This window comes from Lytechinus variegatus, chromosome 18 (assembly GCF_018143015.1).
Source record: "Lytechinus variegatus isolate NC3 chromosome 18, Lvar_3.0, whole genome shotgun sequence".
Taxonomy (NCBI): domain Eukaryota; kingdom Metazoa; phylum Echinodermata; class Echinoidea; order Temnopleuroida; family Toxopneustidae; genus Lytechinus; species Lytechinus variegatus.
Window position 1 is genome coordinate 11602577 of NC_054757.1, and position 20786 is coordinate 11623362.

Genomic DNA, 20786 nt, shown 5'->3' on the forward strand with positions numbered 1-20786 from the left:
ACATGTAGAACCCTTTGAAGATTACAGATGAAGAGCCCCTATACTGCACAGGGTCTTGGGCAGAGCCCCCGGTAGCTTTGCAAAATTTACAAAAGTAAACATCAAGAGGCTTTTTTATAGGTAATTCTTGCCAGAGTAAAGCTTTACCTAGGTGGGGATATATAATTTATATAATTAATAGGATATGTATAACCTTTGGCAAAGGACTTTTTTGCCCTGATTGCTAACTTTATTGCATAAAATTTATCTTATGATAGACTGCATACATGATGTCATATGCCATCCAGCTTTCTTCCCATTCTTGATTTTCAATCCTCGACAGCCCGGTCGTGTTATGAAGTTATTATCTCTTTTTCATGTTCCCTTTTCTTCACTTTCCAAAGTTAGCTTTTGACTAATCCCATTCTTCATTTCCTGCTTCTGTTTGCCATTTTGTCATTTTTTTATTTCTTTCCCTTTCTTACAAAGTAATCATGCTAATGTAATAATAACAATTAAAAAAAAATAATAATAGCTAATGTTTATATAGCAATGCGCTTCAAACCATATTATTACCCCGGTCATTTGATTCATTTTAATCCTGCCCGAAAAGTGTATTTGTGGATAATTTGTTGATTCTCGCATGTTCTTCTTTCCTTCTTTTTCACGCTTTCTTTCCGTTTTCCCTTTCCATGTTATTCTTTAATAGCTTTCTTTTCACTTTACCCTTTCTCTTTCCTTCCCCCCCCCCTTCTTTGCTCTTTTTCTTTCTTTCCTTTCCCTTGGCTTTGCCTTGCTCTTGCCTTGGCTTTGGAACCCCTTTTTTAAAATTTCTTCTTCTTTCTTTCTCCTTTTTATCTTTTTCCTTTATTTCAGAATGATTTTCCTCATGAAATAAGCCAGGGAGCAGCCCCCCCCCCCACCTATTACACCACTGCTACTTTGCATTTGGTACACTAGACTAGGCCTACACTCGCAATTAGACATAAATCCCCAAGATGAAATTTTCATTCCGGAGGGTGCACTCAATATATAATGCGTGGTGGGTAGAAGCCGCAGAGAGGAACCCCATTTTTACACTCAAATTTCAGTTCCAAGGCATAGCATTTTTATCTTATTGAGAAAAATAACAAAGAACACCGCTTCAAATCATAGCATTTTCTTCTTATCGAGAAAAAGAGAAGAAAGAAATCCGTTCCAAAGCTTTGCATATTTTTTGTTACACTGTTCTGGCCGCAATAATCCGCTACAATGAGCTGCATTTTGGTAAAGAACGGCTGCAGAGCGCTGTCCGACCATCGCCTTTGCGCAAGAAACGAATCCCTACGCGCCCGTACCGCTGGACTAGTTATATTATAACCTCGTTCATAGGATGAGTGCTAGCTGCGGCTGCATGCATGTATGCCCATTCCATAGGGGTGCATACAAACTCACATGCAGGCGACCAGTTCCAATAACCCAGTTTACATAAAAATTAGTAGTTTTGAAGCCCGTTCAGAGGAACCTCCTTTTTATCAAGCCCACTCAAGCCAAAGCCCCCGTTTTTTTTTTGGGGGGGGAGGTCAAGTTTGAAATATGACGGAATGAAGATATATTTTGGTAGGCACTTCAGGTGAAAATTAGGAAAGACTGTTCCAGCATATTTGATAGGCACACAATGAGGCCCTATATCTACGATTCACAAAACTGTTTGAATTTTCAAATTCCGATGTCTAGAAGTCAAGTTATTGTCATCTTTGTGATGAAAAAACAGGGCTTTTTGTGGACAAAAGAAGATTGCGAAATCTTATTATTTTCTTTGTTTTGGGCATGGCACATTTATAACACATAGCTTATGGGGAATTGTACTATCTTTTAATATATCTTAAAGTACTCAGATTGATTTGACATATTGGCATATGATGTCTTTGGTTCAAGGGCAACTACCCCTGGACAATTCCCCCACCCCCACGACAATTCCCCCACCCCCCAGACAATTACCCTCCCACCCCCGGCCGGACAATTACCCCCCCCCCCGCCGGACAACTACACTGTAATACTGTAAACCTATGCCTATTTCGGGGGTAATTGCCCTGTGGTAGGTTTGTGCACAGGGTAAACATGACTTGATATTGATTTTCTTTGCTTGAACATTAGAAATTAAGTTTTCAATTAATATAATTTGTAATCAGAGAAGAGAATTAAAATAATAATCTTAGGATTTCTTGAAAAAATAAAAACAGATTGATTTCAATTGTCTATTATCTCATTATTGTTATTGTGGTCTCAATAAAATTGTTGATATTATTATTGTCTCATCATCGTTTCATTATTGTCCCAATTTTTATTATGATTATTATTATTATCATAATAATAATTATTTTTGTTTCATTAATATTATTTTCTAAATAATTATTACAATAAAAATTACTATCGTTATAGTAATAATTGTTATAATTATTATTGAAATAAAAGTTATTATTGTCTCGAAAATTATAAGGCCTTTAATTATAATTATGATTATTTTTATAATTATAATTAAAATGATTTCATGACAATAATTATTTTTGATGACTTATCAATATTACTGTCTCAGTAATTATTACAATTATAATTACTTACATTATTATTGTTATCATTATAATTCTTTTATAATAATTATTATTGTATTGTCTCAATAATTATAAGGCCTTTAATCGTAATTATGATTATTTTATAATTATAATCATTTTTATAATCATTATTATTGATGACTTATCAATATTACTGTCTCAGTAATTATTACAATTATAATTACTTTCATTTTAATTGTTATCATTATAATTATTTTATAATTATTGTAATATTAGTTACAATGTATCATTGTCTCAATAATTATAAGGCCTATAATTATAATTACTATAATTATAATCATTTCTACAATTACATTTATTTTGATTATGAGTATATTGTTATGATTATTACTGATATCTCATTAATATTATTGTCTCAGTAATTATTACAACTAAAAGTACTATCATTGTGATTGTAATTACAATTATTTTATTATAATAATGATTACTGTAATAATAATTATTATTGTCAATAAATACTAGAATTGTTATTATCTATGTAATTATAATTATTTTATAATTATTATTGATGTCTCATTAACATTGTCTCAATAATTATTACAATCATAATTATTATATTATAATTGATATAATTGAAATCCTTTTATAATAATTATTATTGTAATAATAATTATTATAATTGTCTCAATTGTCTAATTATTATTAATGTCTCATTACTATTGCCTCATTATTGTCTTCAAACTAATAATTAACACCAAAACAAAGGTCCATAAATCAGATATCAAATTCATGAAACACATCTTAAACATGTATTTTTAAATTCAAAGGCTTTCTGTGCCATTTAAAAATACGACTTCCGTTGACAATTCCATATTCTATGCATTCAGACGCATTGATACAAAACAATCCCTTATCAATCAAAATTCTTGAATTTTACTCGCAGTTTTTTGTCTTAATACATATTTCGCAAAAAATCTACAAATTAATTTTCAAAAAACAATTCAAATTTCATAATAGAGCTCAAATCGTAATTTAAAAAAATATATACAACGAACAAAACGAAATGTGTCTGAAAATCCAGACTAATCTCGATGCCCATCGCAACGGGGATGACGTCACACACAGCTTCTCGCGATCGCGCACACGGTCAAAACTACCCTGCTCGATCGTCAAGTCAGATTCGCAAACACCTCATGACACTCAAATTTGAAGCTCATATTCGGAGTCTCTCTACGGACCAAATTCGATTAAAATTTCACAAAATGTTCTCAAATATATAAACTTATAAATGACCAAAGTTATCAAGAGTAGGTAAAATCATGAAAAATTAAAAACATCTCCAAAGCTTCTCTCAATATCATCACTCTATAGCTAAATAACTGAGTAATCACTGATGTGAAGTGAAAATATTAAAAACATATTTAAAATGTTCATAATATTGGAATAAAAGTAGCTTATTTGTGGCAAAATTGTCATAAGCATAATCACCAGCGATATCAAACGATATCCCAATTTGTGATCGTTAAAGCTACGTGCATCCGCATTTGCGCTCTGAAACTAGTGTCGGCTGCTAGCGCAGCGAGTAGCTGCAATTGCAATGCACGCCGCGAGCTAGGCAACCTATGCGAAGCTATGATGCATGGCGACCGGCACGCAACGGCGATGGTGTTCATGCAATTATGGACGGCAGCCCACTGCCCCAGTGCCCTGCTTGTGCAGCTGCGACTTGCAATTGACGCCAAGCTCGCTCTCTTTGCATGTTAAATATGTCATTTGACAGCTGCCGAGTGTATTTCCTTAATGTCATAGTCAAAGTTGGTGATAATACTTACCTTGAATTGACATGCCAGTGATGAAACTCAGATTATTCCATGTTTTTATGCTTTGTTATTGGCTTACTTTGAAATTAATTTGTGAACGATGTCGAAAGTAGTTCCGTCACGTTACCGTGCATAAATTACTGAGTATGAGTCATTCATGTTTACCTGATTCACCTCTCGTTGTCGTTGTCAATGGGGGGGGTTAATAAGTCCAAACTTAGACCAAAGTTACAAATTTTAATTTTATTCTGTGTCATTGCACTTTTCACAGATGGGGGCAGGGCTCTGGGAAATACTCATTTTAATTATTACTATTTACAAGTTTAAGAAAAAGTGTTATTTGCTTAATTGTGGGATAAGTTACTCAACCATTATCATGAAATTGCATTTTGTTAATTCTGAACTTCCAAAAAGTTTTATTTTTCTTTCTCTCATATAACTGGAGTAACAAGCTGAAGATCCTTGGAATCATGCCCCAATCCACCCTTGAAATGTGTTTTGGTAAGTAGGCCCTTTGAGCGTAAACATGCAAAATCAAGGTTAACAACATCATCGAATCTAAGCAGGTTTTTTTTATAAAGATCTATACATTTTCCTTTTTCAGTCATTGTGGCTATCAGTAGGGATTTCTTTATCATTTCATTTAGGATTTTTTCCGGGGGGGGGGGGGGTCTAGAGCCACAACCATAGATGGCGGAAGCGCTGGACAGGTCCCCATTATTTTTTTTTTGGGGGGTGGTCCCCCTATTATTTTTGTTCATCTTTTTTTGGGCATGTCAAAAAATTTTGGTGGTTCATCATACATTTTGGGTTGATTACTATTTTTTTTGCAGTCAAATTTGCTACCTGTCTCCATCTCAAAAATTCAGGTGGACCCCCCCCAAAAAAAAAAAATCCCTTCCACTGCCAATGGCCAAAACTACTTTTTAAAATCTTAATCATTATTGTTCCTGGGGAATATTACCATGATAATCTTACCTATTTTCCATTAATTATTTTATTGGCTGAATTTACTCAAAGCTAACAGACTTGAGCATTTTTTAATTTCCTAATTGTTACTTGATTTTATTTTGTCTCTTTACAGGTACTGTAGTTGCAACACTGGCCACCAAGCTGTATACACATCAAATTTCACTCTCCCGTCCCCCAACTTCGAATGAATCTTTGCCCAAGTTTTAGTATCTTCAAACATTTAAAGGGATTTATGAAAGTGTATTTAATTCATACAAAAAATGGGCAAAGAATCATGATTTCAACATTGAAGCATGCCTTCTTTTAAGTTCTTTCGTCAAGGGTTTGGATTGAAGTTACTCAATTCTGTCAGAAACAGACATTTAATGGACTACCATCAAAGATGTAGGAGACAGTTGAAGGATATGTCTGGCCAAAGAAGTATTATTTAAGTACAAAATAGAAAGATACCACAAATCAACTATAATACCCTTTTGTTGAGAAACTTAAAATTGGGGGGGGGGGAACCTCCATGCATCGATCTATATCAAATTGACTTGCAAAATTCTCCTATTTTCCTTTCTCTACCTTTGTATGAAATATACCAATGCATGAATTGTATAGAATATTTACTTTGGGATTTATACTGTTTTGGTTTTTTTAATACCCCCCCCCCCTCAATCTCTACTTTCTCATTCTACATTGGGTACATTTCAGCTCTTCTGCAATCTCTCTTATTCCACCATTTTTCCTTCTGTTATCCAACACTATTTTACTTTGTAATGAGATTGTAAATTAGCCTTTTCAGTCCTCCTCTTGGTCAATATTCTTTAAAAAAAAATATCAATAATGATAATAAAACAAGTTGTAAAATTCCCATGAGAATGTCACGTAAAAAAAACTGTATTTTCTTTTTAATAAAGGCAATGACAAGGAGTAAAAAAAAAAATGTCTGACCTCTCATCCCATTTCACTCCACCCTCACACATACAGGCATCATAAAAATATGCATCAAGTGCATCAAACATGATCTCATTATCTTCCTCTTTCATCTCCATCACCAATTATCTTGAGAGTAAATCAACTTTATTTCTTTCTTGGAATTTTAAAACAACTTTGCAGCAATTAGACTGCACTTGAGCTTGCACTGTGTAGAGTGTAATGTAGACCAGGTCATAGGCCAGCACCAGGATGGATATTGACAAGGATGGTAAAAGCAAGTACTACCAAGTAGCAGGGAAACTGTACACGAAACATCATCAGCTGTTCTAATAGTTTGGTATGATGCCATTGGTAGGATCGGTGCTCAAGCTTTATCTAAAAAAAATAAAACATAAATATGAAAAAGTCATTGTAAAGAGATGCACTTCCCAAACCTATATTGAGCAACATTTAATTTATTTTTAACAATAAAACAGATTCAATGGCTGGGCTGAATCAAGGTAACTGAGGCCTATATATTGCCAATTTCATGAATAACAAAAACAAAATTTGTCTGCGCAACATACCCCTCGGCCCCTAAATTGAAAAATATTTATATATTGCTGCGCTGGCAACACCTAAGTTACAGATGATGATTTTTTTTTAAAAAGATCTCAGTCATTATTATTGTATTGCCAATTTGAAGAGAAAAAGATTATGAAGTGCATTTACTGTATGACATTAAGCCCCAGCACAGCCAAAAATGTCGATGATCAAACTTCGAAAGTCAGAATGACTCCACAGATTCGCTACAATCCAACTCCAAGTGAAGTCTGACATTGACAATAAACTTAATTAAGGTAAGTCAAACTTCCATTTATCAATATTATAATATAATCATTATGGTCAAACAATGAAATTTTCTATTAAATACATCCATCGAATCACTAAAACCTTTGAAAATTAATTATCCTTCCGTTTCGTTTGGCTAGGCTAACTTTATTACGTGTGTAGCCCATAGGCGTACGCACAGCCACCCGGCTCACACGCATTCTCGAACTCGTGAATTTCTTCAAAATCCACCCCTGGCCGCCAGGGGAAGCCCCTGTTCCAACCTCAATATCTTAAAACCGCTATGTCATGCGACAAAGTGGAAAGAAAAATCAAATCCAGAATGAATTCAGCTTTCAGAAAATACCACATTTTCACTTCTATCTTGATGGATATATATCGTATTGTTGTAAATTGGATTTTCCTTGTGTAATATTTCTCTAAAAAAAATCTAGTTAAAATGATACTATGTTTTATTATTTCAATTCAGTACATGTAGCATTTGAATATAAAGTGTATAATGAACTTATATTGCACATTATATCTGCCAACTTTATCTTTAGTACTCTTTCTTCCTCTCTGTACTTCTATCAGCTTTGACTTACTCTCTCCCTCTCTGCTCATTGGCTAATTCTTTCCCGCCTTTTTTGCTCATTGGCTAATTCTTTCCCGCCTTTTTTGGAGTAGCAGTAATGCCAATTCATGTACCCCCTTTAGGGATGCTTTTGTACTATGATGTGCACCATTGCACTTTTATTATTAGCTAGGGAGAGAGTCCAGTGACTCATGACACTGGCAGTAGCCAGGGCATTCCCACTGCTTGTTGTTGAGGAGGAGACTTGTCCCTACAGAAGGAAGTTTAATTTTGAAGTAGAGAAGACTTCTGCAAGGACTTCCCTTGATGTACAATTTTACTTTAGATGTTGAAGCAAAATGCAGAATTAGTGTCTGACCGAGGCTGTTTTCCTTTGGTGAATAAAAGAGTTCAATGAAACCGCAGCCCTCGTGAGTCGTGTCAGTGTTGTGGTCGTCGGCGCGAACCCTTTCAATGGTGTCAGAAGTGGGATCATCAGCAACAAGGGACCATCTGGTGCGGGCTCTGCAGATATCGGACTTAGAAGAAATCTTGAGAACTTACATTGTACGTGGTCTTATCCTGGTGTCATCGTGCACAACGTAAAATTGAAATGACTTTAGACTGGTTCTAAACAGCCTCGGTCAGACTGTATGTAATGGACAACATATGCTTTTTTTTTACTGATTTTTGCAGTGATTGTATTGTGGTTTCGCTATTCTGTATGCAAAATTCTTTTTATGTTCCAAATTGAAATCTAGGATCATGGAAACCAGTTCGAGTTCATCATCAGCTACAACTGAGAGTATGGATGTTTTGTCCCAATTCTTCCGCCGTTCAATTGGATTACAGAGTATATTACAGAGCAACTTACCAAAATTCCGAGGGATGCCACATCATGCGGATGATATGTCCTTGTCAGAATGGCTTGAAGAATTTAATGGAGTAACTGCTAACCAAAATATGGAAATGAGTAGCAAAGCTCGACTGTTGCTAGATCACCTTTCAGGACCAGCACGAGAGGAAATAATGTGTCTCAGTGAATCAAAGAGACAGGATTTTGATGAAATAGTAAGTCGTCTGAAATTGTGCTTTGGCTATCAGGAAACCACACAGACCCTCAGTAGTCAGTTTCATAATCGCATACAGAGAGATGGAGAATCACTTTGTGACTTCAGCCGTGCCCTGATTCGCACCTACAACAAGATGGAAAAAGCTGCCACTACACAAGCTCAAGGAGAAGCTTTAAGTCAGTTGAAAAACAAGACCTTAAGTGATCAATTTGTCAATGGTGCCCGGGAGGCTTGGGTGAGGAGAGAGTTGAGGCGAATACAGATGATGCATGAAATCGATGGATTTGCCAAGATTCGTGAGGAAGCCCTCAAACTCTTTCAGGAGACTGCCACCACTCAGAGGCCCAGAGTTCGAGAAGCAGATATTGAAGTTGGAAGGGCAGTCATGAAAGATTCCATGCTTGTGCAACAGGTAGTAGAACAACAGAAAGCTATAATGACGGAGTTGGAGCAACTTAGGGGAGAAGTCGCCAAGCTGAAAGGAGGAAAACCTCAGAGAAAGAGGACTGATGGACGATGCTTCAGCTGTGGCCATAAAGGACATCTACGACGTGACTGCCCCAACATACCCACCGGTTCCCCTGCACATGAATATAATTACTCTGCTGGCAACTGGCATCAGGAGAATCAAAGCTTCCCCACTTGGAGCACGGAATCAGGTACCATGCAGAATCATGGCAGTTTCAACAGGCCAACAGTCTTCCAGTCCTCATCACAAGGAGCTGCCAGTATTCCTCACCAACATATCGCATCCCAGGAGGAAAACTAGACCCCTCTGTTGTTGAGGGCCAAACGGCAGAGGACAATAGAAAGCAATATCATACAGAAGAGCCCATAGAAGGAACTGTAACCAATCCACAAACTGATATGTCATTTGGTGGTAATTCAGAGGATGTAAATGAATCCAGTGGGGCACAAGGCAGACAAACTTCAGTGGCAGAGGTTGTGCCAGCAATGGATGAGATAGTCAACACAGCTGATTTGATTTCCGAAAGCCCAGCTGTCATAGCAGAAGTTGCTGGTGTACCCATTGGCTGCATCCTCGACACTGGGGCAGAGGCGTCCATTATACCATCAGACGTGTTTCATCGACAGTTGGAAGCAGCGGTAGGAGAAGTGAGCCCATTTAATAAACCTTTGAAAATTGTTGGTGTGGGGCCAACCAAAGTACCAGTGGAAGGCTTCATCCGAACCCATGTCTCTGTAAACGATCAAAAAGCTACAATAGGATTTCTAATCGTACAACGAGAGTCATGTGGGGAAAGACAAAGAGACTTCCCTATTCTGCTGGGATGCAATGCCCTTCGAGCACTATTTCCTTTGGAGAGAGCGAAAGGGGAATTTCAGATGGTGAAGGATTGCTTCGACATTGAGACTGCAGGTAGTGCACATGTACGAGAGGTTGTTACTGGGGCAACAAGAGTAGTTTTGCCTGCCAGGACGATACAACACATAGAGTGCGCAATGAGGCCTTTCCAAGGTGGGGAAGATGCTGAGTCAAGTGTCTGGCTTATCCAGGGTAACAGCCAGTTTGGAGATTCCCAGGTTGAAGTCATTGAAGGCTGTTGTGCTGAAAATGGGGACATGCATGTTCTACTGATGAATTCTGGAGACAGAGATTTCATAGTACCACCCCATTCAACTATTGCTTCTGCCAAACAAGTGGAAGAACATTGTGAAATTTGTCTACAAGCTAAAGATGACCAGTTAGAGGTTAATATCTGTGATGTATTGATTGCCAAGACAGAGCCGGGAGTTGATGACGACGGACATGAGCCAGAGCAAGCAATGGATACCAAGCCTCCCCGTCGGACAGCATCAGCATCACAGGAGAGATTCTCTTTCACTGATGGTACGGAAATACTGCTTCCTCAGGGCATCAGCCTAGATGGGATGGCTTATGAAGATGCATCTAGGATTGCTAAACTCCTACATGATCATGAAGCAGCATTCTCTAAAGATGAATTCGACCTGGGATGTTGTGATATAGTACCACATGAAATCAGAGTGACCTCTGACAAGCCAGTGCGTCTGCCCTATCGAAGGATAGCTCCTCACGTGACTTCAGAGGTTCGTGATCTATTACAAGACATGCTGGAACGTAAGATTATAAAGAGGTCAACTAGCCCCTATGCCAGTCCGATCGTTCTTGTGAGGAAGAAATCAGGGGCATTACGCTTATGTATTGATTATAGACAATTGAACAAATTAACAGTCAAAGACTCCTTTCCACTACCCAGAATAGACGAATCATTAGAAGTAATGAATGGAGCCAAATACTTCTCTTCCCTTGACTTGTCTCATGGATATTTCCAGATCACTATGCACACAGAATCGGTGCCCCTAACTGCTTTCCGTGTACCCTGGGGACTCTATGAATTTGAAAGAATGCCTCAGGGTCTATGCAACAGCCCAAGCACATTTCAGAGAGTAATGGAGGCAATTTTTGGTGACATGAACTTTTCAAAAGTCATACTCTACCTTGATGATGTTTTGGTCTTTTCCAGAACGTTTGAGGAGCACCTCGAAACACTCAGAGAAGTCTTTGACCGCCTAACAACACATGGCCTGAAGTTGAAAGGAGGAAAGTGCCAGCTCTTCAAGAAAGAAGTAGCCCACCTAGGGCACATTGTCACTGAGAAGGGTGTCATGGTAGACCCAAGCAAGGTATCAAGGATCAAGTCATGGCCTGTACCTCAAAACGGATCAGAATTATGCTCCTTCCTCGGTCTTGCTTCATATTACAGAAGGTTTGTCCCTGACTTCACCAGAATAACAGCACCACTCCATGCACTAACTGGACAGAAGTGTAAGAAAAGGAGAAGGAAGACAGGGGACATCACTCCAGACACAAGCTTTGTGTGGACCAAAGAGGCCGAAGAGTCATTTCATGAGCTTAAGGAGAGACTGTCTTCAACACCAGTTCTTGCCTATCCCAAGTTTGGAGAAGAATTCATACTCGAGGTTGATGCATCTCTAAAGGGACTTGGTGCCTGCTTGTCGCAGAAAGATGACAATGGACATTTACACCCTATCTCGTTTGCAAGCCGTAGCCTACGTGGAGCCGAGAAGAATTATCCAGATTTCTCAAGCTTCAAGATAGAACTTCTTGCCCTTAAATGGGCAGTAGTCGAGAAGTTCAAAGGGTATTTGTTGGGTGCTAAGTGTATTGTATACACGGATAACAACCCTCTAGCCCACCTTCAAACTGCACAGTTGGGGGCCACTGAACAGAGGTGGGTAGCACAGTTGGCAGCCTTTCAGCTGGATATCCGATACCGTCCTGGAAAACTTAACAGATGTGCCGATGCACTCAGCAGGTGCCCTGGAAATGATGAAGGCGAGGTGAAGGAGATGATCGGAGCACTGACGGTGACCACTGTCCTCCCGGCAGAAGTTGTGGTTTCAGGAGACCAGTTGGTAGATGAGGAGCCGCCGAGAGTTCCTGGCGTGTACCCGTCATACTCAGTAGAAGAACTTGAAACTCTTCAACAGAGTGACAATGCACTCTCTGTGTGCAGACGTTATCTCAGGTGTGAATGGAAGTCCGAGGATGAAATCAAACAAGAGAATGCAGAAATAAAGTCCTGGTTGAAGGAGCGAGCTAGCATTATAGAATACAAGGGAGTCCTGTATAGGCAACCACCAGAATCAAAACATCCTCAAAGAAGACAGCTTCTTGTACCAAAGAGTCTCCAAGAAAAGATGATAGAAATGGCCCACGACCAATGGGGCCACCAAGGCATCAATAGAACTTTAGCAATCCTGCGGGAAAGATGCTTTTGGCCGGGTATGTGCAATGATGTGAGAGGACACATCAGGAAGTGTTTTGCCTGTGTTGCATCCAAGACTCCAACGCCAGCTATATGTACCCCAAGACGGCATCTGTTGGCATTCAGACCCCTCGAGTTGATCGCGATAGACTTCCTCAAGCTTGACAAAGGCCAAGGTGGATATGAGGATGTCTTAGTAATCACAGACGCCTTCACCAAATTTGCTCAAGCCATTCCTTGCAAGAACCAAACTGCCGCAGTAGTAGCACATGCTTTGATTGATGGTTGGATCGTTCACTACGGTGCTCCACTTCGAATTCACTCAGATCAGGGGCGAAATTTCGAAAGTTTGTTGGTACGAGAGTTGTGCAAGCTATATGGCATTGAAAAGACACATACCACTCCTTACTATCCCCAAGGAAACGGGCAGACAGAGAGATTTAACCGAACCTTGTGTGGTATGATTCGCTCCCTTGATCCTGACCGTCGAAAGAAGTGGCCTGGGCTTATTGGCCAGTTGGTATTCTTGTACAATTGTACTCCACATGGTACAACTGGATTGTCACCGTACCGACTTCTGTATGGACGAGAGCCCAACACCCCACTGGACCAACTCATAGGGAATGGAAATGCAGATTGGGATGAAGACTTTGTGTCAGAACACTCTAAGTCACTCCAACAGGCCCACATGTTAGCGCAGCAGAATATGGAAATGATACAGAATAGTGAGAAGATGAGGCATGATGCCCTCCCTATGAGTTCACCTCTCAACATCGGCGCAAGGGTACTACTGAAGAAATGCGCATTTGAAGGACGTCATAAACTTGAAGACAAGGTCTTAAGGGATCCCTTCATTGTGACAGCAGTGAATGAGATGGGTGACGTGTATAAAATCCGACCCATGTTTGGAGGACCAACAAAGGTGGTCAACAGGAGATTGTTGATTCCTGACCCGCGGGAGGAAATGGCAATTCCTACTCCACAGGATAAGCCAGAGGACAGAGTGAAGTCACAACCATTGCCCACTTCAGAGAATACTACCCCCTACTTCACCTTCTTGTGGGAACCCTCAGAGCCTGATAGGCTTACATCTGGTGAAGAGAGACCTGTCACCCTTAATCAAAATGGCTCTTGCGGAGAGAATGAGCCCACTGGTAGAAATGTTCCTAGTGAAGAAACCAATGTGGCGGAAGATGCCATACCGCAGAATGAACCCCTTGAAGACGACAGATCTCGACATGATAACATGAATCATGAGGTCGAGCGTTGGAGGTCCCGTCGGGTGAACAAGGGACAACACAGAAATCGACTACATCTCCCAGTGTCGGTATTACCAAAGTGAAGTGAAAAGATTATTTCTTTTAGAGAGACTTTTCATCTTATATGCATTTGATATAGAGTGTGATTAATATTCTATAATGTTTGACATATTTTTTTCTGCATGTTAAGCTTACTGTAGTAAGCACTTTTATACTTCATTTTGAATTTCATGCAATTACCGCAGATAGCAACTATTATTGCATGGAATGTGGGGAAGATATTGTATTTTTTGTGTTTTATCTTTGTTTCAAACATTATGACATTAATCGTGGGGAAGATGTTGTAAATTGGATTTTCCTTGTGTAATATTTCTCTAAAAAAAATCTAGTTAAAATGATACTATGTTTTATTATTTCAATTCAGTACATGTAGCATTTGAATATAAAGTGTATAATGAACTTATATTGCACATTATATCTGCCAACTTTATCTTTAGTACTCTTTCTTCCTCTCTGTACTTCTATCAGCTTTGACTTACTCTCTCCCTCTCTGCTCATTGGCTAATTCTTTCCCGCCTTTTTTGCTCATTGGCTAATTCTTTCCCGCCTTTTTTGGAGTAGCAGTAATGCCAATTCATGTACCCCCTTTAGGGATGCTTTTGTACTATGATGTGCACCATTGCACTTTTATTATTAGCTAGGGAGAGAGTCCAGTGACTCATGACACTGGCAGTAGCCAGGGCATTCCCACTGCTTGTTGTTGAGGAGGAGACTTGTCCCTACAGAAGGAAGTTTAATTTTGAAGTAGAGAAGACTTCTGCAAGGACTTCCCATGATGTACCATTTTACTTTAGATGTTGAAGCAAAATGCAGAATTAGTGTCTGACCGAGGCTGTTTTCCTTTGGTGAATAAAAGAGTTCAATGAAACCGCAGCCCTCGTGAGTCGTGTCAGTGTTGTGGTCGTCGGCGCGAACCCTTTCACTATTTCACATAAAATCGTCGAAAAATACGAAAATTCAACGGAAAATTGTACTTACCAGTGATATTCCAGACGAATTTGACAGTCAAAACTCTTCGCTGAGGCTCTCCCATTGTTCGTAGACGATGACGTAAGTATCCATGATGAAATTTTCATACACATCATACCTATTGGACAAATCACTTTAAAAATAAGGGTAGATTCATCCACCCCTTACATTTGTCAATACACTCGGCAGTCTCGACGATAGCAGCTTATCGGCGGCAATACGGTCCATTAAAAAAAAGCGCCGTTCGCGCGCAGCGCCCTCTAGCGTTCATGATTGTACCTATCAAGAGATCTGATGATTACAAGAAGGAAATTTCAAGCAAAGAAAAATAAATACTTTGATATTAGGTCCTTCCCTCGCAAGAAGGTAAGTGTAACTCTGTGTTATAGTATTTCCGACGTTTACCGAAGATGTTCGAAGCAACTGCGAGAAGTTTTGACCAATCAAAATCACAGAAATAAAGGAAGAAAATGACTCTGTCTTTTCGGCCAAAATCCGAATGCAACTCAAGCACTCGGCCGAAGTGCCGAGCGGAGCGAACTGTGTGTGTTAGACATACGCCTGCCATTCACTGCAATGCAAAAATCGACGTCTAGCGCTTTGTCCGCGCGATCGCGCGCCCGACTGAAGTGCCTAATTATGGTATGTATTTCCTCTCCCAGTCTCCCCTATCAGTATCATTTATGTTTTATATCAGGTCTAGATATATTATTCTGAACCTTCTCCATGATTTCATTTTCAACTTTAGTGGGGGTGCATATGGATCTCTTGCTCCCCCCCCCCCCCCCCCCGGGATTTTCATAACTCGGTAACATTCTAACAATCACACACACAGAAATCAGCGTATGGGACACTGGCCTAGGCATAATTGAATCAACATAAAAATAAATCATGACAGACAGGCTTACCTAAAAGAGTACTGAATAAAATTGAAGATAATAGAAGGACAATAGACTTAGCATTCGAAGACGTCATATTTTCATCAGTCATTCCGACTTGTTCTAACCACCAGTGAGAAAAGGTGTTTCCAGAGCTCAGGAACTTCACAGAATTGCAGAAACTTCTTGATAAATATATCACGGGATCGACAGACGTAGACCGCGACGCGTCGACGGGCTCCGCCGCCGCGCCGGCCGTGCGAGCTGTGCTGAGCACCTACATGTATGCTCAACCAACTTGGGGGAGGGGTCTATATAAGAATGGTATTGCTATTTAAAATCAAATAAGCATAATATTAGTAAATAAAAAAAGAAAAAAAAATCATCTATGATTCTACGAAAGAGATAATAATAGGCATAGGGGGTGGACAGAGCCACTTGTCCCCCCCCCACTAAAAAAAAAAAAATGGAGCTCAGGGAGCGAGTTTTGCCCCATCCCCCAAATGACCATTAAAAGCTGAATGATGATAATAGTAGTAATGATATTCCAAGAAATATCAAACAATGGACATATGTAAAATTGTCAATTTCATAACTGAAAAAAATCGCTCCTAACGGGCATGTTAATTTAGTGTATAGCTTCGCGTCCCTTGACTAGTAGGCCTACGCACCATGCCCCCACGAAAACATAGTAATTGTTAATCTGATCTTTAGCAGTGAATTTCAACTACTAGTATGTTTAATCCCAAAAGTATTTTTAAATCCTCTATAAACGCGACTTTTGTCATCCATTTTCACACAAAGTCCCTAGTAGGGGGGGGGGGCAGAGGCGTATCCAGGCGAAGGGGCGATGCGCCCCCCCCCCCCCTCCTCTCCCCGCTTCCGAGTGCCTATGTTTCGGGAAATAGTCTTATGTAACTGTTAATTACGCCTTGTTGTTGTTGTTGATTGGTTTTGAACTGCTCTTTCATTGAAAATAATATACATCATAACTGCGCCTTCAAAATCAAATAGGATGGAAAACTCCGGGGGGGGGGGGGCACTTCCATTCACGAGTGGATACCAGTGCGCGGCCACGCATGGGGTCTCGAAAAGCACTCTAAACACGTGATTTCCATATTCTGAAAATGCACCCCTTAACAAGTATTGGCGTGTGAAACCCTACCCTTAACAAGTATTGGAAACAAGACGATACTCTTGGCACATATTCCCTGAAATGAACCCCTAAACAAGTACAGGAATGTTTTATTGTTACGGGTCCTTCGATCGTCGGCTTTACCTTATTTGGTTTAGTACGACCCCACCTTCTACACCTCGCGCCAATCGGACTCTAAACACGAAGTGTTGGGGCAATAAGGACATCCTTTATAAAACATTTTAATTTCGTTTTATCATCCCCGCAAATTCGACCCTAAAAATGTAATTTTCCTAGCGAAATAGATACCCCCTTTTCATTAATTTTGTGTTTTTGACACCCTTATCACGTTACGTATGTAACGTGCCCTATCGTGGTTATTACCTGGTTTTTTTGGTCGCACATGGTATCCACTCGTCAATGTAAGTGCCCCTCCCCAGGAACTAACTACGGGTGCTTCCGCGCTCGTGTACCAATAAAAATAAAAATTTCGCTCGCGCTTACCGCTCGCATTGTCGCCTCTTTAAGAGTGAAGTGACAATCTCTGATAACCTGTTCAAGAGGGTATTATGGGGCATATGGACCTGAAAATTTGGTATTTTAAGCCCCATATTTTTTTTCTGCTCGTGGATCGTGCATGTTCTCATTTTTTTTTCGAGAGGCGCGCCCTATCTAATTGCAAAAAAAAATGCTTAGAATCTCGCATTTTTAGAATTAGATCTCAAAATAAATAAATAAGTAAATAAATAAATAAACAAAAATATAAATAATTAAATAATTGAATAAATAAAGAGACTAAATAGTTCAGCTCGCACGTTGCCCTCGCATCTATACCTATTTGTCTGAAGTTAGATACTCACCCTGTTCATGACTACATGATTATAAGTGCCCAGACCTTCCAATTTCAGGTCGGAATATCGCAAAAAATGTATATCGAGTATAGAGAAAAAGATAACCGGCTGTACTTGTACTTTTATTTAATTAGAGATGGACTCGCAGGGGCGGGGTGACCTCTTAATACTTACTACGTATGGATTTTTAAAACAAAAAAGGGTAAAAATCAGAGGGGAAGGGCAGTAAAGAGAGGGCTGTTTCGTGGAAATTTCATCATAACCCCAAACAAAAGAGTTCAAATGTCTTTCCGTTATCAAAATTGTTTATAGAGTGCGCCTCAGTTACATGGGAAGCTACGAACTGATGCAGAGGTTCGCGGTTCGACCCCCGGTCACGTCTTTCGGATGGTGACGTTAAAGGTCGGTCCCTCCCAGACGTAAATTGATTGATACACGTCCTTCCCAATTTATACACACCAAAACAGAACCGGGGCTGCATATGAATTAAACGAGAGATGGCGCAATAACCATTTTGCATCTCAACGGGGAAAAAAAGAATATTCAGGCTAATATGATATTGTATCAGGTCCTGGCTGGACCTACTATAATGCAGAAAATTATATCATTCAGGTTGCCTTTTTCATAAATATATATAGTTCGAATCAATTCTCAATCAAAACGGTCTTGGATAAATAAATAAACATATATAATAAACAATATATATTGTGAAACTTTGAAATGGATGAAGAGAACAATGGTAGGCGTAGCTTAAATCAAGGTTCCCCAGAGCTATCTAACTTTGGAAAAATTGGTGATGCCGAAAAAATGTATAATTCACACATAATAAACAATATCAGACTCCATCATCTTATATTCCAAACATTGGTAAATTCTGTATTCCATTACTCTCTCTCTCATTAACTTCAAGATACATTGATACATATTTCACGATAGTTGATCGAAAATGGTAATTCATGGGAATCTAATATTGTACGCGACATCATAAGAGTAGATCACTTGTAACTTCACAAACTGAAACTTTCATAAATTATTTGGATTTGATATGGATTTCAAACAAACATTCAACTATTTTCGTCCAAAATTTAACGGTTTTTAGAGTATGAACTTATGGGTGAATTCGAATCATTAAGAAAGAATTAAGCAAACTAAAACTAAGATTCGATATCAATTCATTTTTTCTTCCAAAATACCACTCGCAGAGATCGGATTCATACTGGGTCTCACTAGCGTACCCACGGGGGGGGGGCAGTCACAACCCATGCATAGGACGTATCCCTACCCCCCTGACGATTATGAAGCACCTCCCCCCCCTGACGAGCTTGAATACCTTTATTGCCCCCCTCCCCCTGACGAGCTTGAAGACTTTTTTTTCACTTTTGCTTGTCACTTTTTTTTCTGATACAATATCCTTTATTTTTTTTTTATTGAAGACCCCCTTTTTTTTTTTGCTTGTGAAATTTTTTTGCGGTCGGTTTTGCCCCCCCCCCCCTGTGGAAAATCCTAGGTATACGCCACTGCTGGGTTTAGGGTATGGGATGCATCGAGTTTGTAAGGTATGATGAATATCCTTGCCATGTGCTTGGACTTGATAAAATATATTTTAGCGATACATCCGAATAATTATGCTTTTGGCTTCTACAAGGCAGGGACGGAATTGGCAGTAACTTTTACTACTTCCCTGCAATATCCATGGTAACGGTCATAAGCGTATTATATACCACGAACTGGCTGCAAATGAAATTAACACGGGAAATAAACCCCTCAATAATAAACAGGCGAAATGGAAAAAAATACATTAATGAAATTTCAATGAAATCCTATATAAGACCGAATTGGAAAGAGTGTAATGAACTTTTGACAGATATGATTGTCATGATTGTGTGACGCAGTATGCGAGCAGCCCCCATTCTGCTCATCAGGGGCGTCGATCCATTTTTCAGATTGGGGGGGGGGGGCAAAATCATGAATCAACTTTCCAAAGGCGCTCGATCACACATAACAAACAAACTCACAAACACACACATATGCCTATATATATGAGATGGAGACACATATCTCATCAACAAATTAATGCGAGCGCGAAGCGCGAGCTGAAATTTCTATATATTTCGATCTAAAAAAATGAGTTTAATGGACGTTTTTACTAAGGAACAAGATATATATCGAAAAAAAAAAGATTATTGCAACTCGAAGTGATAAATCTTTTGAGGTTTAGAACTGAAAAATGGACATTCTCTTCACCTATTTAATCATGAAAAGTATGGGATTTTGCTACAGAAATGATGCGAGCGCGAAGCGCGAGCTGAAAATTGTTTATATTCTAATCTGAAAAGCGGATATTTTGAGCACGATTTTAGATAAAGAACGAGTTGTGTATCTCAATCTCCCTTGCTGATTTCTGTGTAACATTACAACCTTATTTTATTTTTTGCCCATGCGGAATTATTGGGGGGGGGGCAAAACGATATGTTTGCCCCAAATATTTTAATTGGTGGGGCGACCCCCCCCCCCAGGATCGACGCCTCTGCTGCTCATAGGCCTAGGCCTCTGTCATTTGAAATTCTATATAAACAGCATTTAGGCTCAGTGAATGGACAATGATTTACCGCTTATAAAAACAAAAATCTCCCCAAAACAAACATAATAGACCTACAAACACCCGTCCATGAATGCCAGTAACTTTATGCAAGTACGGTTAGGAGCTAAGGCTGGCACGTGATGTCACAACTTCACACATTCATATCTCTGTTATTCTTTCATCTTTTCATGAACTTTATCATACATGTCATATAAGCTTTGTTTTCATGTCTCCGACATTTTTGCATTTTATCAAAATCGATTTGAGGTCTGGACAACCGTCCATTTCTCCCTGAATTCGGGAAAAATCAAACTTACACACATGTTTAAAAAAAAATCATTTACCTTTTTTGCGTAGCTCAAAGGAACTCCGCGCCTAGTCTGCAGTGCAAACCCTTCACTCGAGTATAAGGGTCTGAACGTGCAGCCTACTCATGCCTTGTGTACTGATCGCTCAGCAAGTTTTGTACGTGCTAGTCTTTGCGTAGAGACACACTTGCTGATCAAAGACAAAGTTTCAATCAGGGTCTGTGCCTGCAGACTACTCCGCGCCCGCATTGATAGTAATTTTGACCCCATA

The 20786-nt window shown here is 39.3% G+C and overlaps 2 protein-coding genes and 1 long non-coding RNA gene across 4 annotated transcripts in view; 1 reads left to right on the forward strand and 2 right to left on the reverse strand.

Moving 5' to 3' along the window:
- The window catches only part of LOC121432248 (heparan-alpha-glucosaminide N-acetyltransferase-like), a 57279-nt gene extending 41402 nt beyond the window's left edge, over positions 1-15877 (reverse strand). Inside the window, exon 1 of one of the 2 annotated variants that reach the window (XM_041630103.1) lies at positions 15671-15877. In XM_041630103.1, the coding sequence (XP_041486037.1) occupies positions 15671-15752 (82 nt within the window). In that variant the 5' untranslated portion in view covers positions 15753-15877. The remainder of the gene's footprint in view (positions 1-15670) is intronic. The other variant, XM_041630104.1, reaches the window with a different exon arrangement.
- LOC121432250 lies at positions 5122-15049 on the reverse strand. Its single transcript, XR_005972183.1, has 2 exons — positions 14772-15049; positions 5122-6619 (listed from the first exon to the last, which is right to left on the reverse strand). It is a non-coding gene; the product is annotated as an uncharacterized LOC121432250 (long non-coding RNA).
- Positions 7488-9489, forward strand: LOC121432249. The gene has a single exon (XM_041630105.1). It carries the CDS (start codon positions 8394-8396, stop codon positions 9468-9470), a length of 1077 nt encoding a protein of 358 aa, XP_041486039.1. The 5' UTR covers positions 7488-8393; the 3' UTR covers positions 9471-9489.
- Positions 15878-20786: the final 4909 nt, after the last annotated feature.

Bases quoted from the DNA above. Each gene is read 5' to 3' on its own strand.
- LOC121432249 (XM_041630105.1), top strand. From the start codon at position 8,394: ATGGAAACCAGTTCGAGTTCATCATCAGCTACAACTGAGAGTATGGAT.